We start from the raw sequence: 27,576 nt of genomic DNA, 5'->3' as shown, positions 1-27,576 counted from the left end.
AGTGCTTTGTCAACCTTAAAAAACACTATGTAAATGTTGGCTGCTCACTACTAAATTCCCACAGGTTGGTAGCAGAATGATGACATATTTCAACCACAACCCTCAAAGACCATCCACTAAATCATAGAGGGGTTTCAACCTGTCTCAATGGGGCAAATCATGGCTCTTTTAAGTACTGAAACAATACATTCTTGTGTTCTCAATTCTTCAAGGTTTTTTGCATCTTTGGGGGAGAAAACAAAATAAGATGAGAGAAAATGTAGGTAAATTAAGGAAAACAGAAAATTGACTATCTGGAGGGGAAGGGGTGAGTGGGAAGTAGAAGGACAAGAGGAAGAGAACAGAAATGCTTGGCCACCAGGACAGTTTGCTTCTCATGCTCCAGTTACTCACGTGGCCTCATCACAAATCTGGTTTTTAGCCTCCCACTATCTCCACCCCCTCCAACTCACGTCTTATCAAGTTGGTTCCCTACAGTCACAGTAATCCTTGACCTACAAGGTCTGATATCTTCTTGATGCTTACTCGTAGGAAGGGTCAGAAGTATGAATCTGGTGTATAGGAATCAGTAAAAGAACAGTGCCAGGGGAGAAAGAAGTCACAGGCTCCCACAGGGTGAAGGATGAGTTAACTAGTGTTTGGGAAAGTCAAGGTCCAGAGGTCTTTCAGATCAGCTGAACACAGTGTCTGTAACTTTCTTTCATGAATATCACCCACACTTAATATACCCAATAGAGGCTAGGCCCAACAGAGGGAGGAAAACAGAAAGAGGATTACTTTGTCCACTGTAATTAAATTTAATCTCCTCAACCCTTGTTTGCATCTGTCTCATATAAAACCTCTTTTCTGTCCATGGTGGAAACATCTTTTCATGATCCATCTTGTTAAATACAAGAAAAAAAGACGTTTGACACACTTCTCAGAAACAGTAATTTTATAAAAGGCTTTCTCTTTATACCCATAAAATGATACAATTTGCAAGTATAGAAATGTGTCATAAATTATATGGAATGTTCCTTAATTACAGCTCAATGCAACTTAGCACTTCCCCCCTCCCTCAAAAACAAGAGAGAGAACCAAAAATAATATATAACTGTGTGTGTATGCGTGTGTGTATACACACACAGACACAAACACACACACACATACACACACACACATATATATATATATATATATATATATACACATATATGTATATATATTGGACAAACCAAACATGAAAAAAAAAAATCATTTCCTCTTTGGTATAAAAATCTGACTCTCGCCTTGAGAGAGACACCAAGACAGACATGATGTAAAAGTTTGTAGACTGCATGACTGACAGGGCCATTCTTCTCCAGACTCCATCCACTCTGGACCCCTTTTCCCTTTGCCTCAGTAAAATTCTTCCTCACAGGCCCCCAAATCAAACCATTAAAATCCACACCATCCCTCAAAGAAGAAAAGGGGGTTTACCCAAGGTTGATTTGGAAATGGAGGAAAACTATCATTGTGGGTGATGAGGGCACAGCACAAGGGGTCAGAGACAACTGTCTTTCTGTACATGCAGCCCCAGGGACCCAGGTCCACTAAGTCCACTTCTGGAGCTTGAGGCATTGTACCTCTTCTTATAAAACCTATAATGAGGAATGGGGCAAGAAACAACCTACTGCTTAGACCCAAAAAAGTAGTTCCTTCAGAGGCTGCTGGGAGGGGGCAAGGCATGATTCAGAACTAGGGCATGGCCCAGCCATGCTTCTCATCTCAGGGTTGTTGGAGGATCAGAGATTACTTAATTTATGTTCAGGGGAAAAAGGGGAAGGAATGAGTAGTAGCAGGGTCAAGTTCCTCTTTTTGCTGTGACCAAGGCTCTCTACAAACAGAGATTGGGACAGAGCCAGATTTGGGGTGCTGGGGGAGGTAGTTCAAATTAAAATAAGGAAAAGCTCACATTTTTTCTTCTGGGTCTAAGTTCTTCTTGGGTGCAGCTTAATAAAGACTTGACTCTCTATTCCCTACCATCACACAGGCCCTAGTCAGCACTCAAACAGTCCTGGTACCCAGGGATGCAGGCAAGGACCCCCAAGATCCTGGTGCTAGAACAGGAGAGTGCTACACTTGAACCAAAAAATGAGGGAGGGGAAAGGATCAAAATGCCTCCCTCAGGCTGCCCCTTATGTAAGCTACTCCCAGACTGCTAGATGGGCTAAAGTAAATCCCCTGACAATGTCTCTTCTGCATGTGCTTCCATACCCACATGGGGCTGAGATTCTGAGACGGGCACAGTGTGCACCAACTTTCTTCCCTAGGAGTCAGGATATCAACCAGAACAGAGAAATCACCACAAAGGCCTCCTCCACTTACCAAATAAGAAAATAAACCGAACCAAATACAAACATGAACCAGCGTATGACACATGACAGGGTGTGAGGGGCCCCAGGCCCCAACAGCTTCCGGGCTTCCCAGCATAATACATTCTTGTGTAATTCAGGAACAGGGAATCTTTCGGTTCCCTCAAGGATTAGGAGTAAAAAAATAAGGAGATTTAGTGAGTCCCACTTTCCCCTTTCATCCATCCAACCTGTGGACTCCCAGGCAGAGTGGGAACAGCTCTTTCTGCAAAAGGTCCTCTTTTTGTTTTTGGTTCCATATCTGTGTTCCCCTACTGAAAGTGGTCTTCTCTGACCCCAGCTCTGCTCTCAGTATCTCCATCCTCTCCACTGGCCTACTTCTGAGCCCCCTCAGCTGAGGACTTTTTCAGCCATTCTTGGTGGGAACAGCAAAAAGGAAAGAATGTTGGTGGCAAGACATGGGGAGACCACCACCAAGCAAAGAGGAAACCAGAAACAGCTTCTCAGGCACTCTGTTTCCTCAGTGCCAGGCTGGTACCTAGGTACTAAGTCCAGCACCCAGGCAAAGCAAGCGTCTCAGCACATCCCGGTCACCGCCACAGGGGTGTCCCAGGTTGTAGCCCATCACCCTTTGAGGGGTTTCTCAGCCCCACCACTAGGGCTGCTGGCACTGTCACTCTTCTTCCTGCGTAGAGTCTCAATCCAGCTGGAACTGGAGCGCGTGGTGAAGCTTGAGAGAGCAAGAGAACTGAGCCGCATATTTTTTCCAGACATGATGAGCTCCCCAAAGCCCTCTTGGTGGGAGAAGGCATAGCCAGAGCGCCGAGAGCCTGTGCGGCCCACTCGCCGCATGCATCGGTGCTGGGCCTTCTGTTTCTTCCTCACCAGCTGTGTATAGCGGACCTAAGGCATGACAAAAAAGGCTCACAAAAAGGGTCAGGAAAGGAGCAGAAATGGTACAACATCTATGGCCAAAGCTCTAGCCTGGCCTGAAGGAGGGCAAACAGAATTCAAAGTATTTAGGATGAGGGACAACTGACCACCATCGATCCATCCTTGATCCCTGGGCAATCTAGAAACTAGAGGCACAGGACTCATCTCAACATGCTTCCCTTTCAAGCCCACCACCATACCAACAGCTTAGCTTTCCCTGACACTCCCCACACAAAGATGCCTGGCCTCTCACCGTGTCTGAAAGTTCGGGTTTGAGGTCCAACTTTAGGAAGCGAAAGGCTACCACAGGCATGATGCAGACCACTGTGGTGAGCACAATTGTGAACCAGACTGTGGGTTGGGCCAATGTGTTCTGGGCATTACCTATGGAAGGAGAAAACAATTATCAGACCAAGGGAGTAGAGAAGCTGAGGGAAAGGCCAAGGGATGATCTCCCAACTTTCAAATTCCTATTCCTGTCATCGAGACTCAGAATTACAGGATTATTTCCCACATCACCAAGTCCTAGTCCTGTTCATTTTTCCTTCACAATCTTTTACATTCATCCTTTCCTTGTCATTCCAATAGTCTTTCCAAATTAATTTTATGCCCTTTCCCCTCTAATATATCCAGCCATATTCATCTTCCTAAAGCACTACTACGATCCTATCAGTCTTGAAGTCAAAAACTTTTAAGCACTTTCTACTGAATAACACTCAAACTCATTAGCCTGGCATTCAAGCACAACTACACTCTGGCCCAAAACTACCTTTTCTACTTTCCCTCCCTCTACTGTCCTACACATAGCCTTTACACAAGTCAACCTGGACTACTCACCATTCTCTATCCATCCTTTGCCTGATCCCACCTCTGAACTTTTGCTCAACCACAATCACTACTAATCAAAATCCCATCTACCCTTCAAAGGCCACTTAAAATGTCTACTCCTCCAAAAAGCCTTCCTTGATTTCCCCAGCCTGAAATTCTCATTGTCTCTTATGAATTCTTATTGTTTATTCTGCTACCACCTTTATTACAAGCTGTACTGTAATGAACTTATTTGTATGAATCTTCTCTCCATCAGATTCTGTGTTCCTTTAAAAAGTAGACATGACATCTTAATTATCTTCATGTCTCCCAGAGTGCCTGACACATTACTGGTAACACAATGCTGGCACATGAAAAATACTGGATTGAATTAATTATAAAAGTAATAAAGACTCTAGGATCCTCAGCTGGGAGGGCCATAGGCAATGTTTAATTCCCTTACTTATCCAAAATGAGGCACTTTGGGGACTCACCCACAAATCGGAACTGGTTGGGAAACATCTCAAAAAGCCCCTTGCTGTGCATGGCGAAGAGGATGGCAAAGTAAACAGCCAAGCTTCCCCAGATGAAGAAGTGGTTGATGGCTGTCCAGTAACCTGTATCCAGTCCAATCTGGGAAGGAGAAAGGAAATCAAAAGCAGAAAGGGCAACTACAGCCCATAAATCAGGGGAATGAAACCATGATGCCCAGAAGAGCATATGCCAAGGGAGCCCCCCCATGAAAGAATCCAAACAGGGAAGTGACTGAGCAAGATCAACCTTACCCAGGGGTCAGAGTGGGGAAGGAGGTGCAAAGCATACTGAGATGCTCCATACCTGGACACTGACTACAATGACCAATGAGGTGGCCACAGTGACAGCAAAGGACTGGTAGTCAGCCAGCTGGGTACCGTCATCCCGAGTGGCCTCAGCAAACACTCCATAGGGGATAAAGAACATGAGTACTGAAGTGTAGATGCCTTGGGCTATGCAGATGAAGAATTCCCGCTTGTTAAAAAGAAGGTTGAGCTGGCCTGGCTCATAGAGTTTGGGGTATTCCATGCTCCGCTGTTCAGGGACATCCTGTAAGAGGGTAATTCATGCAGCGACTGGAGTAGTCAGTTTTAGGTTTACAAGGAAATGTGCCACCCTAAATTCTGCCTTGGTGTCAGTTAACAAATGCCCCAAACTGGCCTCTTTTCTCTTTCCTCCCTCTCAGATCTTCTGCCAAATGGATTTAGTCTCAAGCCAACCATGTGCACCCCTACACAGACACCCTGGTATTTAACTGACAATGACAAGGAGACATGGTCTCAGCTCCAAGTCAACTGCATGTATTTCAGAGTGGAAAGCACATATCCTCCCCAGCCAGGCAAGCTTGCTTCCCTCATAAGCAGGCAACAGCTGATATAACGTCATATTCTTCCAACTGTATAGAATTATTCAGTGAAGCCCTCTTAAACATCAACAACTCATACCTGATCAAAGACCCCCATGGCCAGGACTGGGAGCGAGGTGTATACAATGTTATAGAGCGTGATGAAATATTGATCATAGACGGTCTATAGAAAAGGAGATATGGAAAGAGGCATAAGTGCACAGGGACAGAAAGGGCAGAGAGAACAGGTGATGGGAGGATGCCATCTCAAATTAGCAAACTACTAAGTTGGAGGCATTCCTCAGCTTCCTCTCTAAAGCCAACTGCATGGAAGGACCGTAAGCACTCAATACCTGGGCTGAGAAGCCACAGAAGAAGCCGAACCAGAAGTGGACCATGGTGAAAGCAAAATTCTTATAGAAGAAATAACAAAGGAACTTGCACATGCGCAGGTAGGACCAACGCCCGTGCACCAGCAGAAGGCGCTGTAGGAACTTGAACTGAGAGAAGGAGTAATCTGAGGCCAGCACTGCCTGTATCCCTTCCTGTCCACTGATCCCCACTCCGATGTGGGCAGCTGCAGAGAGAAAAGGTGGGAAGGTCAAGAAATCCATAAACACAGTCCCAGGCCTTTCCTTATTCCCTTAACCTTGTTCCCAAGAGCTGGAATTAGGTGGGCCTAAAATACTCCAGAAAAAGAAAATACCCCCATAAGCCTGCACATCCAACACAAGCATCAAGGGCTCACTTTTGATCATGCTGACATCATTGGCACCATCCCCGATGGCAAGGGTCACAGCCTTCTTGTACTTCTTCACCAATTCCACCACCTGAGCCTTCTGCAAGGGGGTCACCCGGCAACAAATGACTGCTTTGCAAGCACAGGCTGTCTCCAGGAACTCCAGCTCCATATCTGCTTCCAGGGCATGGGCCTGGGAAGTAAAGGACATGTCTCAGACTGCCCTAGTTCCCAGAAATTCACCTCCTCCCCCAACCACCATCACTAACTTCCTCTGAAGACAAGCAGAATGAGGACAGACTAGTAGGTGAAGACTACATGGAAAGATCTCAGAAAACTGGACAATGATATACTGTTTTTCTGACTATTCAAACTCCACAGAGTGAAGGCTTCCAGTGAGCCTCAGGTCTGAGATATGGGATGATATTCCCTTACCAGGCTATGACCATTGATGACCAGGGCATATTCTCCAGCAATAGCCTCCAAGACAGAGGTAAGCTTGGAAGAGGAAAGCTTCTCCTGGTAAGAGAAGCCATTGCCTACTGTGCGAGATGACTCCATCATCTTCTCCCGGGCTTTCCTAATCAGAGAAAATGAATGGGCTAGGTTGAGTAGAGAGCATGTACTGCAGCATTTCTCAAGGGAATAAGAACTTGAAACTCAGTCTAAACAGGAACAAGGAAATTTCCCAGCTTTGACCAAGCTGGCCCAGTACCCACAACCTTGCCACCATGGAGCAGACAGGGCTAGCCCCACCACCACCTCAGGCTTCTCACCTGAGCTCTTCCCGCACCTCCAGAACAGTGTGCCCAGTGACAATAAACACTTCTGTCATGTCATCTGTCAGCATCTTGCAGGAATAGCCAATATTTACTGCAGTCTCTAGCAAAGGAAAAACTCAAGATTTAATAGACAGAAAGCACTGGGAGTGAGCAGAATCTCCTCTGTCCTGGGAGCTGGGAAGAGGGTATTCAGGAGACTTAAACTCAATAGAGGAATTGACCAGTTATAAAATCTACAGACTCAAGCTTTTTTCACTAGAGGGATCAACTCAGCAGAGGAGAAAAATATAAACAAAATATCTTGAGTTAGATAAATATCACACAAGTGATCTCACCTTGCTTATCTCCAGTTAGCACCCAAATCTTAATATTGGCCAGAGTCAGAAGAGCAATTGTCTCTGGGACCCCTTGTTGTAATTTGTCTTCAATGGCTGTTGCACCCAGTAGCTGAAAAAGACCATAGTTAAAAAGGGTTGAGGTCTCATCAATGTTTTCCATCCACAGCCCCCAGAACGCAGGTCCCACGTCCCATACCATCATGTCATTTTCAACTTCCTCATAGACACTGGCCAATCTGTCCTCCCTGCTGTCCTGGGCCAAGCTGGCTCTGAGGCGTCTTTCTGCCCACTCCTCATAGTAGTCTTCTTCCAGATCTTTGTAGGCCAGGACCAAAGTCCGTAGCCCATCCCCTGCATATTCCTGGGAGATAAAAGCAGGGGTCAAAACCTTTGGCTCCCAAAACGGTGCTCAGAGTTGGCAGGAAGTCAGAGTTCTCCACACTCACATTCAGATGATCAGTGGTGGTATTGAGCAGTTCTTGGTTGGATGGGTGGAGTCTCTCCAACAGGATAGTATCAGCTCCTTTGCAGTATAGTCGGATCTTTCCCTCTGGATTCCGTACTGTAATTGGGAAAGAAGTTCCCAGAAAGATTCAGGAAGGTAATGGCCCCCACAGAGTCCTCTCCTATATCCTAACACTAGATTTCAAGTACCCGTTGGCCTGGAGGCAGGACCCTCCTCAGAATGCAGGACTTCACCCACTCCAGGATGGAACTACCTCCCAACATTGCCCTAGGCCATTGACCTCACCTATGACTGACATGCGTTTGCGAATATTGTTGAAGTCCAGAATGGCCAGGAGCTGGTAGGTAATGGATTTGCCCATCTCATGAACAGTGATTGTCTTTGGAGTGCGTGAACGGAACACGAAGCCAAAGTTCCTGGCCGCAGTGACCAGTGCCCCCTCATCTGGGGACTGAGCTTTGTAGTAAAGCTCCCCTGGTGAGGACAAAACAAGCTCAATATGAGTAGTCACTCACTCAAAGGACTGCCATATCCAGGAAGCCTATGCCTGGATTCAAAGAAGAACAAAAACCCCAAGAAAGCAACTAATGAGCCAACATCAACAGCTGAGTCCAGCTCCTCTCCTCACCTTCATTCTTTTCTTCAGACATGACCGTGTGACACAGTGAAAGGAGCCGAAAGAACTCGTGAGTGTGGGGGTCCCCCACCTTCACTGCTTCTAGCAGGCTCGGGTCCCAGAATAAGAATTTCTTGTCAGCCAGAGGGTTGAAAGAGAAGTCAATAGGCTCAGGCCTCTAGAACAGACACAAGCTGAGTGTGAGAGTGGCCATGTGGCCACAATCAAGGGAGGTTGCTCAGCTGAATTCCAAGGAAGGTGCTGCCCCTCATCCTATGCCTAGTCAGTATGCACACTGAGCTTCCTCTCCCCACTGCCAACCCCTTTTGAAACCTAACATGCCCCCAAGCAGGCCTCACTGCTCCACCTTCAGTGCCTGAAGACAAACCATTAATGAGGCACAGGGTAGTACTAGGTCATCAGACCAGAAGGCAGCATTCTCACATTTCCTCCCAACAATTCTTGCCCTTAGATGACTCCTTGCTATAAGTTAATACAGTTGAACCTTGTCCATGTTTAGTGACTATATTAGAATAATAAATGAGACTGGGTCCTACCTCTCCCAATTCAGCCTTGTGTCCCAGGACATCAAAGACATCGCCTGCCAACCACACACAGCCCAGGAGAGAGAGAAAGAGATAGGTTAGAGCTGGTATGTTAGAGCAAGGAGGGGGTAGGGGGCAAAGGGAAGCTTTCCATCAGGTACATGGAATCCTGTACCCAAATCTTTCAGATAGAATTACTTACATCATAAAACTATTCTAAGGGCAACTTGGGGCTGTAACTCGTACTGACTGAAGGCGCCATCTGATACTCCACCCAACTCACAGCATTCTCCCCATAGACAATTCTCATTCTAGTACTCATCCATGCTTCCCAAAAAGCCTCTCATTCTACCAGGTCCACACTTCAAAAAAAAAAAAAACCCAAACAAATACTAATGGTGGCCATTACGTTAAGGTTAATGCAAGAAGCAGTCACTACAGGGGTTTAAGCTCTGCAAAATCATCAGTTCCTTTCCATGCTGTGCCAGCAGCTCAGCTATAAGGGCTGCTACCCACTACAGCATGGCAGCCAATCTACAGGGCACATGAGAAAACCCAAGGCCATTTCCCAGAGACTCACGAGGCCCCTGTGCAGCAGACAGAAGGTACTGCCTGCAGATCCACCTGGAGACTCAGAGCTCAGCCTAGAAGTGCCACTCAGTGGCCAGTTTCTCAGGCTTCCTATCAGCCAAGGAACTCCCCCGTACCCTGGAGGTAGGACCAGGGCAACATGAACAGAGTATAAGGGAAGAAATACTCATATCACCTACCCCAAAAGTATTTAAAATTGACCCTTTCATAGGTCTTCATTGCAGTCCACATAAGGAGAAGCAAATTCCCAAATAATGAAAAAACCCTCCCATTGAGGACTAAGCCCCTAAATTCCCTCCCATACTCTAAACCCAAACACCAGTGAGGGCCTCACCATAGCTGTGCCCATAAATGGAGCACTTATTGAAGATCATGATATTCTGTGTAAGGGTGCCTGTCTTGTCAGAGAAGATGTACTCCACTTGACCTAGCTCCTCATTCAGTGTTGTGGTACGCGCCTCTGCAGGCGTCCTCTTCTTCACACAGTACATCTTCTTGTCCCAGTTGATGAAGTAGCTGTGGCCAAGGCGAATCACTTCCACACTGCATGGGGCCAGGGCAAGTGATGGAGAAGAAGATAAAGGTTAAGACCATCCCTAGAGACCACAATCTAACAGGATAAGGGAGAAGGAACACCACCCACAAGAACCACAGGGCATTCATTAGCTGCAGACTTCTACCAAGGACATCTGCCAGGGGAGAAACAAGAATAATGCAGGAACCTAGGAGCAGGAGGGGAAAACCGTGCCCAGGGATGGGGTTGGCCACTTATACATGGCAAAGGAACCACGCCAACCCCTGCCCGCGAGTCTCTCTCCAGACAGAAAAGTGGAAAAGACCAGAGCAGGCAGGAGGACCACAGGTAAAGGAAGAGGAAGGGCTGCTAACTAGAAAGGGAACTTCATTCTTACCTCAGGGCTAATAATGACAGAAACCATGCAGAGAAAAAAACAAGAGAAAGTATGAGAGGGAAGAAAAGAGAAAAATAGTGAGGTTGTTGGGCATGCCAGGGCAAACTGTATTGTGGAAAGAACCAAAAAGGAGCTTCTAGACAGGATTTCTTGACCTCCCAAATGCAAGGCAGGAATGGGTCTTATAACCTGGTTTTTGAACCCACACCTATTGTGAAGCACTCTGAAAGAAGAGGCAGGGAACAAGGAAACTTGGAGGTCAATACACTGTACCTATGCAAAGTTTTGAAGTGGGAGTTTTCTTTAACTTTTCAAAATGTTTTTCTATCTTTTATCTCTAATTAACTGGGGGATATGGGCAGTTGGTATTTTCAGAAAAAAAAAAGAGCTAAAGAGACACTGAGCTCATAGCATCCTAGTACTCTGCTCCCAATTCTGATTATAGATCCCATCAAAATTCAATTAAAATAGTAGGAAAAATCTGGGTGTCAATGAAATCTCCTAAAAACAAACACTCTGCCCAGTTTACCAAACACCCCCTCCCACTCCCAATTTCAACCTGATGAGCCTTGAAAAGAGGATTTTTTCTTGAGTGAGATCAATGCAATGACTAATCTTAAGCCCAGAGGTCTAATGATAAAATACACCTCTCTTCTCTCAGCAGAGAGGTGGTGGGTTACAGGTGGAGAATGAGGTATACAATGTCATACATGATCAATTTTTCCATTTATTTTGCTTAAAAGCACTTTCTTTGTTACAAGGAAGGTTTCTTCTGGGTAGGCTATTCAAAAGAGACAGTAGTATAAAAAAATTGTTTTAAACCTCTGCAACATAAACCAACATACACTACTACATACATCAACATACATCACTACTAATCTGAATGACTTCCTTTAAAAAGTCAATTTTATTATAAAGAAGCCTCATTTCCTCTCTCCTCACCAAGAAAGAATCTTTCTTGGGCAGCCTTGGAGGACAAGAAGAAAGTTCATAAAGAAGATGTAGGAGCCACAGCAAACACTTGAATAGTACATATAATCATGCCTCTCCAAGACAGATGTATGGTATTTTGATTTTTAAGTGCTTTCCAAACTACTGATTGGGTCCTTTACTTTTTTCAATATTCCTGTTAAGTAGGTGGAACAAGTATTATCAATCTCATTTTTCATGTGAGAAAACTGATTCATCGGGATGTTATAAATGACTTGCCTGCAGTCATCTGGCTAATGAATGGCACAGTCAGAACAAGAACCCAGAGCTCCACTCATTTCTGGGCTCATTTCTCAAAGTAAAGGTTCTCCCTTCCTTTTGAATTCCTCACCATCCATCAACTACACCACTGCCAGAATACAGAATATGAAAGACTAAGGATTGTTTTGATGAGTCAAAACAAAAGGCAGCAGACCTGAGGATTTTTTTAAAATGTTATCTGCAAAATTGCTTCCAGACAAAAATCTCAAGTCCAAGGCATTTAGAAAGAAAGGAAAGGTACAGAATCATAAATTTTCAAGTTTAGAAAGGATCTTGGAGATCATTTAGTCCAACCCCATTGCTGGAAGGGTTCCAGACAAGTGAAGAGATCTATCCAAAGTCACATTGCTAGTCAATGGTAGAGCCAATATGGGCCTCAGGGCTCTAGGTCCAGTGTTCTTGACAATGTGAGCACATAAATCCCTCCCTTCCTCTGCTGATTTCCCAACCTATTTTCACTGACTGATTTTTCCTAAAGAACCACTAGTACATATCATTTCAATACTTCCAAACTTTCAATGGCTTCTCAAGGCCTATTGAATAAAATAAGATTCTTCAGAACCTCACACGCAAATCTGTCTATAACTTGAATCTCACCTGTCTGTCCAGGCTTACCTGTCTCTACTGTCCAATATATAGCCCATGTTCTGGTTAAACCAGAATATGTATTGCCCCTTCCTAATTCTATTCATGCCTTGATTCCCTTGACTTTGAATACCTTCAACCCTCATTTCTGTCATAATGCTCATTCTTCAAAAGCCACCTCCTCCAAGAAGCTTTCCCCGCTCACCCCATTCAGAAATAATTTCCTCCTTCTCTGAACTCCTATGACATTTTCTTTGCACCATTCATTCCATAATGGCATATATCAAAGTTATTTATATATAGGTTTGTAAGGTTATAAGCTTCTTAGGGACAATGGTCTTTAATGTACCTAGTTCGATGACTTGAACATAAGTAGACAGTATATGTTAAATTTGTTTAATTAATTTGATTTTCATATAAATTTATCACAAAATATCTAGTTACTGTGACGAGAGGGATGATACAAAGATAACCAGGTAATATTACTGTTTCACCTTTTTGTCTTATGAGAACTCCAAGGTACTTTCTTTGGAATTATAACAACAGACTCATAAATATGAAGAATTGCTAAGGAGCTCCTAATATTTCCAAGGCAGAGGAAGCACATACCTGACATAGAGTGAAATGGGCACCACAGTGTTGAGGATGATTATGTAGGACCAGAATGAGAGAAAGCCGGAGAAAAAGGCACTGTCCACTGCCTCATCCCATGGCAGGTAGACCTGGAAGCGTGCTCCGACCTCATACTCCCAGATGGCATTACCAATAGCCAGGATCACCCCCATGCAGACCAAGAATCCAAAGATCTGTTGGAGAAAGGATGGAAGATCAGTACTATTTGGGAGGGGCAAGTCACCTTACTACCATGTAACAACACCTAGCCAAATGCCAACGGGGCCAACGGGTTGAAAGAAGGTACTACTTCCATTCTGACGACCCCTCAAACAGGAGGCAGCTTCCCTGCTTACTTGGGATAAATCTGTAGTTCACAAAGCTGAAAATGTTAGTGTTCAGGGGCCACCAGGGGGCGATCCAAATCCACTGAGCGCCAATTTCTGCCATATTAACTCAGGCGAAGTCTGCCAACAGCCTGATCAGGACCAGGGCGGAAGCTCCTTCACCACAGAAGTTGGCGTCAGTCTTCCTAGAGTGTGTCAGGGGTGGGCAGAGGGGCACAAAAAGGGGAGCAGTACTCAGATTTCTAACGAAGCAAGAGAGAATTTTAGAAACTGCCAGAATTAAGTCGGAAATTTTCCCTCTGGGATTCTATCCTGAGAAGGGGTAAAAGAAAGACCCCATTATTTCCCTCCAAAATAGCAATGTTTTCTACATAATTCCTTCCCCACTCCAATGCAGGTACTGTAATCAGTCAAAGAGAAAACAACCCTCAAGGACTAGTCCCCTGTCTCTGGCTGAAAAGCTGCATTAGGGCACATGTCCTACTAGGTCATCCATACAGCTGGGATCCACAGGAAGAGATCCACTGTAATTGTCTTTGTTGTTGATTTGTGCATGTGTTACTAAGGTTCTTGTAACATTTTCCAGATCTAAAAGATCCTGAAATAAATACAGCCTTTAACTGGATGTCTTGCTAGTGACTTTTAAACCAAAATTCAAAACTGGAATGATAACTATGGAAAAGAGACCACAGGAGATACAAAAGCCCCAACAGCATCCAGCCTTACCCAGAGCACCAGAGTATTCATTAGACGATCAATGCTCGTCCTCTTAAACTTTGTCCTACCACTGTTTTGCATCAACTTCGTGTCAGGACCTGAAAGGAAATGGTAAGTTGGGAAAGTTAAATGAGAGACTTTCCTCAAAGATTCTGCCCTCATTTCCAGAATATAGAACCTCACCAAAAATTCAGGTAAATGCAGATTATATTGCTAAAATTTGGGGCTGATATCCTTGCCCTTATACATTCTATTAGACTCAAAATCTTTTCTTGCTGCACAACCTCAATCACTGGATTGAATTCCTAACTGCCTCTCAACTCCTTGGCCTTTGGGAAGCTCACCTGCAAAGATGACCAGCCCAAAGCACCACTCAGTGTTGCGGAGCACACAACCCCGAAGTAGCATATTCTGGTTGCTCAGGGGAAACTTGTTCTCCTTCCAGTAAAGGGTGCCACTGAACTTATCCAGCTTGTTGTTGGGGGGTTCACAAATAACTTCACCTGAAGTGAGGACAACAGTGTTACTGGCTTAGCCATGGCAGACATTCCAAGAAGCAACCAAACTGGGAGAAGAAAGTAGACTCATGTCAAAACACACATAGCAACAGTAAGAATCTATAACCCATGATGTTTTCACAAAAAAAACCCTCTAAGTTATAGATATTAGTGGATATGGCCAAAAGCTTAAAAAAAAGAAAAAGAAAAAAGAAAAGATTGAAACATATTCCCACCAAACCACCCAATCCTGGCCAAAGACTGGCTCTCCTAGTTCTACTCACCATCAAATTTGGCTAGCTTATTGATGTCCCCCAGTTCTGAGGTCACAGGAATCGCCTGTCGTACTTTCATGTTGGTCTCCCTGGAATGATAGTTCCTCAGAATTCTAACTTCCTTCTCCCCTACATTCTTCCCATGGGCACCACAGAGGGTCTGACTTCTCAACCCTGCTTACAAAAGCCCTCCCACTCCTCAATTCCCAAGTAAGTATAGAATCTAGAACTAAGAAGATCTTACCAAATCATTTTTTTAATCATAGTAGGAAATGAGATGTAAGGTTTAGGATAATACATTTTTATGCTTACCCATCCAATTCTGCTGTCTCTATGTAGCATAATCCATGGGGTTCACTGCTGGAGAGGAGAAGGAGATCCGCCTGGAGAGAGAATTCCATGAGGTGGTGATGGTAACCCTGCAACCCTAACAGCATCATTCACTGCCCCCAACTTAGCTCCTATTGCACATAGTTCTGGGTCTGTTTACATACTTGAAGAGAAAATAGAATGTGATCCAAACCTCATAGGAAAAAAAATACAGAGGTCCCACTCAGAAAATAAATCTTCTATTTTTTTTTAAAGAGGGAAACAGTCAGTTAGTCAACAAATAAGCATTAAGTATTTACTGTATTCCAAGCTCTGTACTAAGCTCTGAGGACACAAAGAAAAGCAAAAACAAAGGAAAACAAAACCAAAAAACAGCCAAAAACAAGTCCCTGCCCTTGAGGATCTCACATTTTAATGGGAAAGAGAAGCATGAAGATATTTTCTTGTACATGATGTAAGGTAATCTCAAAGGGGAAGATACTAGCAGTTAGGTGCACCAAGAAAAGCTTCCTGCAGAAGGTAGGTATGAGGTGAGTCATATATGAAAACAGGGAAAGAAGCTAAAAATTGGAGGAGAGGATAAGAGCATCGCAGGCATGGAAGTGATACAGTACAAAGGCCTGTAGTTGGAAGAGGAGAGTATCATGTACAAAGAATAGCAACTAAGCCAATATAGCAGGATCTTAGGGCATGTGGGGGTTGGGGAATGAGTAAAGAATAAGAAGATCTGAAATGCAGGAAGAGGGCTTTAAAAGCCAAACAAAAGATTCTATATTTGATCCCAGAGATATCAGGGAACCACTAGAATCTACTGAGTGAGAAGGATAATATGGTCAACTCTGTGTTTTAGGAAGATCATTTTGGCAGTTCAGTGGAGAATGGTTTGGAGTAGGGAGGGCCTTGAGGCAGGGAGGCCAATCAGAAGGCTATTGCAATAGTCCAGTTGCCAGGTAATGAGGACCTCAACTACAATGGCACCTCTGTGAATGGATAGAAGGGGACATATAAGAGAGGTTGTAAAGATAAAAATACTAAAACTCAGCAGCAAATTGGATACATGAGGGGTAAGAGTAAATCATTTCAAAGGTGACCCTGAGATTGTGAGTCTAGGTGACTAAGAGGATAGCAATACCCACAACAGTCATAGGTAAGTATGGAAAAGGGGAGCATCTGGAGGGGGTGGAGATAACGAATTCAGTTCTGGAAATGTTGAGTTTAAGATGCCTATAGGAAACCAAGTTCAAGATGTCTTAGAAGCAGTTGTTAATACAGGAATAGAGGACAGGATAGAGATTAGAGATGGATATTTAGATCTGAGAGTCACATAGTGATGATAATAGAATCTATGGGAGAGCTGATGAGATCACCAAGTGAGAGTACACAGGAAGAAGAAAAAGGGCCCAGGACAGAATGAGGGATACCTGTAGTTAGCATATTTGACATGGATGAAGAATAAGCAAAGCACACTGAGAATCAAGAGAGAGCACTGTCTAAAAAAAAAAAAGAAAGAAAAACAAAAAACCCAGAAGGTTTCCAGGAGCAAAAGTAATCAACTGAAAGGTAAAGATGGATGATGAGAATTTAGGAAAAGTCATTAGATTCATCAATTAAAAGATCAATAATAATTTTGAAGAATGTAGTTTCAACTAGAGGAAACTAGACCACAAAGGATTTAGAAGCAAATAAAAGGAGAGGAAGAAGAGGCACCAGGTAGAAACTAGCCAATAGTTTTTCCAAGAAGGGGAGGAGAGATATAGGACTACAAATAGCAGAGATAGTGAGATCAAGTAAGAGGCTTGTTTTTGTTTTTTTTCAAGGATGTTGAAAAACATAGGAATGAAGGCACTAGAAAAGGACCTAGTAGATAAGGAGAAATTGAAGATTAAAAAGAGAGAGGACACGATAGTGGGGGCAATCTTCTGGGGAAGATAGGAGGGGCTGGGATCAAGTGTGCATGTAGAGGGATTGGACTGGGGCAAGAAGTGCTACTTCTCCATGCAAGACCAGAATAAAGGAGGAATAATAAGAAGGAACTCTTAGCAAACAGCCTTAAGTTTTTCAGTGAAGTATGAGGCAAGGTCTTCAGCTGAGGGAGGGAGTGACATGAGAGACATGAAGGGAGAACAGAAGATTTGGAACAACCACTGTGAAAAGTGGGACAGTAAATCAATTAGGGAAGAGTAAAATGATTGCCTTGCTGCAGTGAGAACTCAGTTTAGATCAGATAATACAAATGTGTAGTGTACCCAGTTTCATGATTTCCTCCAGCTCTGTTCAGCAGCACACATGAATAGAAGGGAAGAAGGCAGATGGTAGGAGTAACTCAGGGATGACATTTGGCAAAACACAATCGGGGGAAAGAAATTCAAGAGTAGAAGCTAGTACTTGAGTTGATTCACCAAGAGATGATAATAGCTAGCATTTATATAGTACTTTAAGGTTTGCAAAGCACTTTATAACTATCTCATCTTACCCTCATAATAACCCTGGAAAGTAGATGCTATTATTATTTTTTTTTATTAAAGAAATTGGGGTTAAGTAACTTGCTCAAGGTTACATGGCCAGGTGTTTCTGGGTGGGTGCTGAGTGTCTGAACCCAGATTCCGGATACTATCCCAGGTCATCCCGACTCTGGGGCCGGTGCTCTTACTCACTGTTCTACCTGGATGCCCCAAATACTTTTTTTTTGCCTTTTTGGAGGGCAATTGGGGTTAAGTAACTTGCCCAAGGTTACATGGCTAGTTTTTTTGTGTGGGTGTTGTGTTTGAGGCCGGAACTGAACTCAGGTCCTCCTGACTCCAGGGCTGGCGCTTTACTCACTGCACCACCTAGCCACCCCATGTAGATGCTATTATTACCATGCCCAATTTACAGAGAAGAAACTAAAATAGACAAAGATTACATGACTTGCCCAGGGTCACATAGCTAGTAAGTGTCTACAGGCTGGATTTGAACTCGGGTTTTCCTGACTCTAGGCCCTAACTCTATCTACTGGGCCACTTAGCTGAGAGTACCCTACCCAGTGCAGGCATTCCTAAATGGAGCAACCATCCTATTCTGCCAAAGATTAGAATGAATCTTACATGCCCAGAATGTTGTATTATTTCTTACCGCCACAAACTGGTTATTTTCTAGCTTTATAATATCACCAACACGGACATTCATCCATTGTTCTTGCTGGAGGCTGCAGAAGATGAGAAAAAGAAAAGCAGCAGCAGAAACTAGTCTAGTTCTTGAAGAGGCACCATCCATACCCAAAGCTTCTTTCATTAGGTAGATACTTACATTCCACTGATCAGCACCTGAGACTGTCGGTTATTCACCTGGTTATCACTCTTGTGGCGGAACTGAAGAGAAAAGAAAGACCTGAGGAGGTGAAAGACACTGTATCCCCCAGCTCCTTCTTGTCTCCCAGTTATCAGATTAAGATGGTTTTAGGGGATGACTAGAACAAAGACCACTCAGGATAATTCCATTTGGTCCCAGTAGATAGGACCAAGTTAGGCATGCCAAGATATCCACTAACTTTTGTTGGAAGGAGGGTATAAAGAATAGAGGATGAAAAATAACTCACATAATCATCAGTGGCATCTTTTACAGCGGTGATGGTAAGGACAAGAACCAAAGGCACAATGGTGGTGAACCAGGACAAGGAAGAGATCTGTGGGATCAACTACAAAGGAAAAAAACATGTATCCCTCTTCAATTGCCTTGCCTCACTCCTCTCATTTCCTTCTCTACCTTCCTCTACTTTTCTGAGGTTAGTGCAACATACAGTATAAGGGTCACTCACCTGCAGAATGAGGAGGAACAAGAAGTAGGTATTGGCAACTTCCTGGAACTGTTCAAAGAGGTTGACAGGCAGGAAGGTGACAATGTTGTACTTGGAGGTCTTGATGCAGTTACTCTGTGGAAGGGAAAGGGTGGGGGTAACTGATGAATATGGGGTGGCTACATCCTATTCCACTGACATGTAACTAAATGAAAAATGCATGAGCAGCAACAGATGTGAAGTGGCCCAGGAAACTGGCCCCACAACAGTCCCAGAATACCAATAGAAAGATATATATATATCCACTTCGGTTTAATTTTGACATCTTTCCTTTGGGTAAAAGAAATGCACAGTAGAGACTGGAACAAGATCACTCACCGCATACTGGAACTTCTCATTGTATTCTCGGTCATTGGCCCGTGCCCGCCTCTCTTCCTCTACAACAGACACAAGAATGAGTGTCAGCAGAGAACTTGAGACCAACCTACTATCTCATCACTCCTACTCCATTCTGTAGGGGTTCTGCTTTCCTCTTAAAACAGTTGGCTCCTTTAGCTTATTATAGTTATAACAAGAGGGTTAATTCACACATAGACCCCATTCCTGGGGGAAAAATCCATATCAAGTTTCTCTTCCCAAAACACAGCTATGCAGATATTACCCACACTACAGAAAATGCCACAGCCAACATAGCTTTCTCTTTTCCTCAATATGCATTTCAACTGCTGGCACTCAATTTCTTTAACCCCTGTTATCTTTGTAGCCAGCTAAAAGAATGCTGCTGGGGAACCCTCAGATCCCTTGGCATCGTCAATTTAGTCATCTTATTCAAGAAGGCATTGTAGGTGAAGAAATAATCCCTTTTCCCTTTCTCTATCTACTTTCACTACTACAGCTATAGTGCAAAGCACTACCCCATCACTCAAATGAAGGTCATAAAGGGTGGGGGCAAAGGGGAGACACTAGATGAATAGGAGGAGAGTCATAGTGTCCCAAGAAACTACGCTGCTGCTGCAGTGTCCCAGGCCCATGTGCAGTCTCCCCAACAGGAGCCACTGACTGTCACATGTCCCCAAGACTGGCTCCTTACTGGCCCACGATGACATCAGCTTATTTCAAAGCTCATCTTCAAGTCAGAGGGAGGGGGGAGAGGTCAGGGATATGGGTCATGCAGACTCAGACAGGGACTTCGGGAGAGGAGGACAATGAAGAGGAGGGTGAAGGGAAGAAGGGAATGCAGTCAGAGCAGTTATATTCTAGCTCTCCAGCTACATGCTCTCTCTCCCCCACATATACCCTAAATGATGTTTACCAAGAATATGTCCAACATATAATTATCCTAAACCCCTTCTACAGTTTCTAAATAGACTTTAGGTATCAAAAGGGACAGATTAGTCCCCCAAACCCCAGTCACACTGAACTGTAGGGTTAACCCATGAATGGCAACCTCAGTATCAACTTATACCCAGGGGTTACCATGACCCTCAGGCTAAGAAAGGGGGGGAGTACAAGGGCTCCTGCTGCCTTAGTCAGCAATTCTGGCCTTCTCTAAACCTGAGAGACACTTAAGCAGGAGGTAGGAAGGAAGGGGGAGGTGTACTGGGACACCACCTGCATAACATACTGCAGTGCTAAACATCAACTCAATGTCACTCACCTCCTCAGCCCCAATCCCAGGGGTCCCTTTCCCTGCTCAACCACTTTCTCTCAACAACTTCCCAACAGAGCTTTCCCTTTTTTCTGTCCCCTTGAACCACAGATATCCCCATCCTGGAACTCTGCTAGTTCTGCACCACCGCCCCTCCCCCCACCTAGACTCCCCAAAATAGCAAGAAGGAATAAGGAGTGTAAATTAAGAGGCCACAGTACCAGCCAGCAATCCCACAGACCTGGATGGGGGGGGGGGGACCTTAGAGAATGAAGTGATTGGGAAGGTCATGAGGAGTTAAGAAAGAGGAATTTGAGGAGAGGTATCTAAGAGGGCTAGTGTTAAAGATGTGGAGGTTTGGGGAAGGAAGGGGAAGAACTGACGGGTTGGGGGTCAGAGAGATAGACCATTAGTGGCAGTCACAGAAATGTGATGGGGGTCCAAGGAATAAAGCAGGGGGACATAGATATTGGGATGTCACAGAAAGAAGAGTCAGAAGGGGGAAAGATAACAGATAGAGGGGGTTGCAGACAAGGGATAAGTGGTCATAGATATGGAGGGTGCCATGGTGATGGGATGGGGAAGTCAGAGAGATGGGATGGAGGGGGACAGAGATGGGGTAAAGGGGAGGTCACAGAAATGGGATGGGGAGGTCTCAGAGATGGAATGGAGGGCCACAAAGAGGGGATGGAGGGTCAAAGAGAGGAGACAGAGGACCAGAGAGAAAAGGTGTACAATTTGTACGTACACATATACGATTTGGGGGGACCCACAGAGATGGGTTGGGGAAGGGTCACAGAGATGGAATGGGGGGACACAAATATGGGATGAAGGACCACAAAGATAGGATGGAGGGCCAGAGAGAAGGGATAGGGGATGCAAAGATGGGTTGGGGGCCCACTGAATTGGGATGGGGAAGTCGAAGGGATGGGATAGGGAGGGTCATAGAGATGGGAGGGCACAGGGATAGGATGAAGAGGTCACAGGGGCAGAGCAGTCAGAGGAGAGGGGTAGGAAGAAATCCTGGATGGGGGTGAATGAAGAGAGCTCTCTCCCGTTACCTGTCCCCCAGGAGGGCTTCTTTCGACTCCAGGCGGGGGGCACCCCTGCCCGGGACCACTTCTCGGGCATCTCCTTGGGGACCGTCATGATCCCGGCAGCAGTGAGGGGTGCAGACAGTTCGCAGGGTCCCTTCCTCCCTCCCTGTCTCCTCAATGGAGAAGGAGGAGGAACAGGAGGAGGCGGGCGGGAGGCCCCCCAGGGAGGAGAGGGAGCAGAGGCCGCTCTGAGGGGAGCCCCGGCCGCCGGGAGCGCGCCGAACCAGCCTCCCCGGCCATCCTCGCGGCCGCCGCGCGCTCAGTCGCCGCCACCGCCCCCAGCATGCCCCCTCCCCTCCCCTCCCCATCCAGCCCCGCCCCCAACCGCCCCCAACGGCGCGCGTAAGCGTGCGCGCCCGGAGTCCCGCCCCCTCCCACGACTGCAAGGAGAACCCACTTGCCAGCGCGCCGCGTAGACTAAAGAGAACGCTCGAGCCCCACCTCTCCCCCCCTCCTCCCCGCCCCTCAGCCTCCCATCTCTCAGGAATTAACCAGTACGGTTACGGGATCACCGGCGTCTCCAGGGGCAACCGCTTCCAACCAGCTCCCACTGCAGGGAAGCTCCCTACTGGGGGATGGGGTGGAGAAAGGTGGCGGCGTAGGGCGGGATGTAGGAGAAGGGGAAGATGGGGTGGGGGTGGTAGAAGGAAAGGATGGGGTTTGGGGAAAGGAAGAAAGAAGGAAAAGAAGGAACCCAGAGAGACCTCGTTGTTACGCCAGAGAATGGAAAAAGTGATGAAGAATGAGGGAAAAATATCAGTGACTGGCCTGGCCCTGGCCTTACTACTGCAGGCTCAAAGGTTCTGTGTGACCCTGTCAAGTCACAACTCTGAGTCTGTTCATCTGTAAGATTAGAATAATAACACCTATTTTACGTGGTTGATGGCAGCATCGAATGAATATGTAAAGTTAATTTAATATGTAAAGTATATAGGCTATCTATTATTATTAGCTAAAAGAGATCTTACAATTCAACTAGTACAATCACTTCATTTCACAGATGATCAAACTGAGGTTCACAGTGGGAAAGTGATTTGAGATAATAGCCTGAACTCGGGATTCCAACCCAAATGTTCTGGCTCCAGATCCACCACACCACTCTATCTCCAGTCCCTCCTCACAACTGACCCTGTTCTGCTACCAGCAGCACAAAGTACTCCCTAAGATATAGAAAGGGAGCTCTGGGATCCTTGTCCCCACTGCTGTCAGATTTGTTCCCATAGGGACTTTCAATACATAGGAACATAGGATTCAGAATGGAAAGGGATTTTAGAGATCACAATCTAATGCCCTTATTTTAATTTTGAGTAAACAGGCTTATAGAGAGTGACTTGATAAAGATTCATCTAATCATTATTTATGGATCTATGTGCAAAGGTATTTTTTTTTTAACTTTAGTTTTCTGTATCCTAGGGTGGGGAGAGGTCAAGTCCAGTGTTATTGACTCTACTTGCCTATGGTCCCCTTGCTGTTTTCCTACTCCTCTTTAAGCACTAACACTTCTACAGTGATTACAAAGAGCTATCCCATCCTATCTTCCTTACCTGGGGGGCGCTTTTTTGTACACAATGCCATCTCACCCACAGCGATCCTGGCAAGCCCATGGGAGATCCTGGAGGGAGGAAGAAGGGGGACACATGACATCCAGAACTAGAGGTCTTATGGACATCTTAAACTAAACATGACCAAAACTGAACTTTTAATCTTTTCCCTTAAGCTCCTCCTGCTTCCAAACTTCCCTGTTACTGCTATACACGTATCCTCCAAGTCCCCCCAGACTTGAAACCTAGGTGTCATCCTTGATTCACTATCACTCTCCATGTCCAATCTGTTGCCAACGCCTGTTGATTTTATTTTTGCAACATGTCTACAATATCCCTTTTCTCTTCTGATACTACCACCACCCTGGTTCTGCACAGACCTTTATCTCACTCCTGGACTACTGCAACAGCCTGCTGGTTGACCTGCTTGCCACATCTTTCCCCTAATCTAGCTAGTACATGCTCCATTTAACTGCTTACAGTGATTTTGAGTTTTCTAAAGGTCTAATCATCTCACACTTGAGCTGGAGCACACATACACACACGAGCACCTTCAACAAACCCCAGTGGCTTCCTATCATATCCAGGATAAAATATAAAATCCTCTACTGTTCACACACCTTCCTAACTTACCCCCCCTCCCCCAAACACATACACACTTTTCCATTCTTCTTATACCTTACACCACTATCCACACATACTCTTTACTGACACTGACCTCCTTGTTGCTCTCAAAGGAGACACTCCATTTCCTGAACCTGGGTATTTTCACTGGCTGTCCCCCATGCATGGAATGCACTCCCTCCTCATCTCTGTCTCCTGGCTTCCCTGGCTTCCTTCAAGTCCCAACTAAAATCCTACCTGCCACAGGAGGCCTTTCTCAGTCCCTCTTAATTATAGTACTTTCCCTCCCAGGACTATTTCCTATTTATCTTAGAGTTGTTTGCATGTTATCTCCCCCATTAGATTGTACACTCCTTGAGGACAGGGATTGTCTTTGACCTTTCTTGGTAGCCCTGGAACTTAGCACAGTGTCTGGTACTTAGTGGGTATTTAATTAAATGTTTACTGACTGACACCCTATGGACTTCCCCATTCCCCTTCAATAGACACATTTTCAAATCAGGTCATCATTGTCCTTTAGTCCTTTAAGAACAAGTTCAAGAACTACTTCCTCTCTATGGACTTCAAATCTCTTCTGCTGACCCCTTTATGAGCTTTTAATTCAGGTAGTTGAACAAACACTTTTTAAGCACCTCCTCTGTGCTTAGCAAAAACTCTGTTTTAATTATATTCTAACTTGTAGTATGGTTACTGTGTATATTCTTCTTGTCCCCTATTATCAGTTCCCTGAGAACAGAAACTATCCTTTATTTTATTTTTTAAATTGATATCCCTGACACCAAGCAGGGTATTCATAAATTGTAGTACTGAACAGTCCACCAAATCCTGGTTTCCCCAGCTTCCAGCCCTTCAGCAACTGGTCCTACCTGTACTGCTCAATGATCTCAGAGAGTGATGCTGCTGCTTACCCCCTATGTCATGCCCCTTTCTCTAAACTCATCTTGGTGACACTTTGGGTGGGGGGCAGGCCCAGCTGCCAGAAGCAAGGTATCCTTATTTGTAGGGAGAAAAGCTGGCAACAGAACAAACCTGGCTTTGTCTTTGGGAAACCTCCAAGGCTCTCAAGGAGAGGTAGATGCCTATATACGGGAGAGAGAAATCTAATGGGAGTATTTTCTGGAAAGCAGAGTCCTCCAAAGACAAATGTTAAGGAGCTTTGTGGGGTATGCCAGGAAGCACCTGCCAGGGTATCCGGAAGAGGGTAGGTCCCGCCCTTCAGGCCCCTACTTCCTTTCCCCTCATTCCAGAAGCTCCTGTTATTACCTCCTCCCAAGGCTCTCTCATCAGAGGTGTGGCCCTCACTTCCTGTACAAGTAGCACCAAAATCTCTTCCTCTGAAAATGGGGCTGGCTAACTGGCTCTCTTTCCTCTGCTTGATGGAGAAGTCTCCAAAGTTCTTGCAAGGAACTACCCCACCAACAACATCTAGCTTGGGAACATGAGAGCACTCCACACCTGCCCAGAGAACATTGGATGAGGCTATATACTGGGACCTTTCTGTTGTCTGTTTCTCTCTCTCTCTCTCTCTGTCTCTGTCTCTCTGTCTCTCTCTGTCTCTCTGTCTCTGTCTCTCTCTCTCTCCACTCCCCTCACATATCCCAAAGAGTTTAAAATGGCTTGTCCACCAAGAGGATGTTGGAATCATCTTCTCCCTAATTAAGCCTGGTTCAGAGAAAGTTGCCAACCTGATACCTGCCCCTTTTACCACCTCCTTTTCCCTTTATCTGAGGAGTGGAAGCTTTCCCTCCTTCTCTGTCTATGAGACACACCCCACAGCCTGTCAGCCTCAAGAGATACTAATTGCCTGTCTACTCAACCTATGTAATTACACACTCTGGCCGGAGCCCCAGTCACACACATACATGTTCTCCCTAAGCTAGCTCAAAGTCCCACCTCAAATCCCAAATCAGGGAACAAGTTGGCCAAAAGTTTTGCCCTGCCCCACTTCCTAACCTCAGAACCTAGGGGTGTCTAGCTCAGAAATTGTAGGAGATACAATCTTATCCACATTTTGAAGATACTAACCCCACCCAGTCTGGGGGATGACTCATGGGTGGGTGGGGTGATGGGGGTGAGGGGAGAAAAATGAAGTGAGGATAGGATATCACGAGGTTCCATGACTCCATCAGTAATCCCAGCCCCACCCTGGGGTTTGAAGGCAATTTGGAGACCACTATCAGGCCCTGGGGAGGGAATCCTATGGGAGGTGGTTAACAAAAGAGACATAAACTCCTCTCAGGAGTCTTAGATACTTCCTATCCCTGCCAAGAAAATTATTTCAACATCTCAGACTCTGGGGAGATTCAGACTGGAAAATTAAACTCCCAACCCTTGGGAGTCCTCTCACCCCAACTCCATCCAGTTTCAGGAACTCTATACCTGGAAGAAGAGTGGGAGAGATAAGGGAGAGGGGGTCCACACCTCAACTTCCTCCCAAGCCTAGCCTCTGAGACTGCTCAGGGTCAAGCTTGGCTGCCAGATTCCACCGAACTCCTCCAGTCCCTTCCAGAGATACCCATTGCATATAAATAGCTACCAATGGGAAAGAAGTTGGGCTGCTTTAGGGCAGAAGAGAGGGAGAATATAGCTGTAATAACTCCTCTTCCTAAACCAAGCTATTACCCTCTCCAGACAGAGTCCCTCTCCCAAATGTTCCTTCCCTCCTTTCCAGGGGATCTTGAAATAGACATGTAGGGATATGTCTAAGTATAAATATGAAAGAAAATGGAATCCAAGCAGCCTATATTACTGCTTTTCCCACAAACCCACTTCCCAAAATCAAGAAGTGAACCCTGGAAGTCCATAGCGCCCAGTTTCCTTCCACTGGTCAATATCTGCTTCTCCCCAGCTTTAAGGTAAAGGGCAAGGCCCTCATACAAAGGAATTTAGCTCTCTTTCTATCAATTCTCTTCTTAAAGCTTCACTACTCCATTCTCCCTCCATCTTCAGTTTTTCTACCATCCCACACTCAAACATAAAAATCACCCAGACGGTCCTAGATTCCCCCCAAATCTCTTTTTTACCAAGCAGTCTCCTGCTCTTTCCCAAATCTCTTTTTCTTCAATATCACTTCTTAATACTCAGCCCCAAATCTCTCCTCGGCTTAATATTATCTCCCAAGCCCCTCCCCTCCATGAGCTTCTCCTAGGCTCTCCAGATTTCGAATTTCCTAGTTCCCAGTAATCCTATCAGCTCATCCCACCAGCCCTTCCTCGCTTCCATAGCTACTCTCTTTCCCCAAATGTCCTAAACAATCCTCATTCTAGCCAGTCGTCAGCTCCCCCTCCTTCCATTTCACTGATTTCTCCACCTTCTCTCACTCCTCCCCAAAAATTCCCTTTCCTCCCTGGCTTGTCCTCCCTATCTGTTCCCCAGGACCCCCGATCTTCTCTAGGTCTCATCCCTACTCCCCATTTCCCCCTCTATTTGCACCGAAAGGAACCTCCCTCTTCCCCTCCTCTATCCCTTCTCATCATCCCCGAGGCGCTCCGTGCTCTGCCCTCTCCCGATGCCCCTGACTCATCCCCTTTTCGCCGCTTCAGCACCCCCGCACTACCACCCACCGGGCTTCGCTGCCCCCTCACCTCTCCTCAGCTTTCAGCGCCCAGCTCCCGGCCCCGGTGGCCCTGTCCTGCCCATGCCGGGGGCTGGGGCGGGGAGCGCTCGGCTCCCCGCGGGCTCCCGCCCCCCCCACCCCAGCTACAGCCCCAGCTCCCCCCAGGGCCTCGGGCCGCTACTTTGTGTCAGTTTCGGCCACGGCGGGGCGGAAGTGACGGAGACATCTGTAGAGGGCGGGGGGCGGGGGAGGGGGGATTTGGGGAGCGGGAGATGGGGGGGAGGG

General features: G+C 45.7%; 1 protein-coding gene across 2 annotated transcripts; it reads right to left on the bottom strand.

Moving 5' to 3' along the window:
* Window positions 1–916: 916 nt before the first annotated feature.
* ATP8B2 (ATPase phospholipid transporting 8B2) lies at window positions 917–27,468 on the bottom strand. 2 transcript variants are annotated; one of them, XM_069078065.1, is made up of 28 exons: window positions 27,320–27,468; window positions 23,115–23,182; window positions 19,204–19,262; window positions 18,847–18,960; window positions 18,628–18,726; window positions 18,339–18,400; window positions 18,165–18,237; window positions 15,036–15,106; window positions 14,733–14,812; window positions 14,296–14,454; window positions 13,961–14,049; window positions 12,885–13,081; window positions 9,863–10,071; window positions 8,950–8,993; window positions 8,405–8,570; window positions 8,062–8,250; window positions 7,757–7,872; window positions 7,507–7,671; window positions 7,308–7,419; window positions 6,967–7,072; window positions 6,626–6,770; window positions 6,200–6,383; window positions 5,805–6,028; window positions 5,552–5,635; window positions 4,911–5,156; window positions 4,568–4,706; window positions 3,520–3,650; window positions 917–3,236 (listed from the first exon to the last, which is right to left on the bottom strand). In XM_069078065.1, the coding sequence occupies exons 2-28, from the start codon at window positions 23,143–23,145 to the stop codon at window positions 2,958–2,960; spliced, it is 3,573 nt and encodes a 1,190-aa protein (XP_068934166.1). In that variant the 5' UTR covers window positions 23,146–23,182; window positions 27,320–27,468; the 3' UTR covers window positions 917–2,957. The 2 variants fall into 2 exon arrangements, with proteins under 2 accessions (XP_068934166.1, XP_068934165.1); XM_069078064.1 differs by lacking the exon at window positions 27,320–27,468 and adding an exon at window positions 21,535–21,680.
* Window positions 27,469–27,576: the final 108 nt, after the last annotated feature.

Source organism: Petaurus breviceps, unplaced genomic scaffold, assembly GCF_028583685.1.
Source record: "Petaurus breviceps papuanus isolate PSGF00001 unplaced genomic scaffold, PetGlider_PUasm1.0 91023, whole genome shotgun sequence".
Taxonomy (NCBI): domain Eukaryota; kingdom Metazoa; phylum Chordata; class Mammalia; order Diprotodontia; family Petauridae; genus Petaurus; species Petaurus breviceps.
This window is presented reverse-complemented; position numbering and strand designations above follow the sequence as displayed.

Coding starts and splice junctions, on each gene's coding strand:
- ATP8B2 (XM_069078064.1), bottom strand. CDS start 21,622: ATGACGGTCCCCAAGGAGATGCCCGAGAAGTGGTCCCGGGCAGGGGTG. Junction 14,813..15,035: donor GAGACAGCAGAATTGGATGG/GTAAGCATAAAA, acceptor CTATCATTCCAG/GGAGACCAACATGAAAGTAC. Junction 7,672..7,756: donor CCACCACTGATCATCTGAAT/GTGAGTGTGGAG, acceptor TTTATCTCCCAG/GAATATGCAGGGGATGGGCT.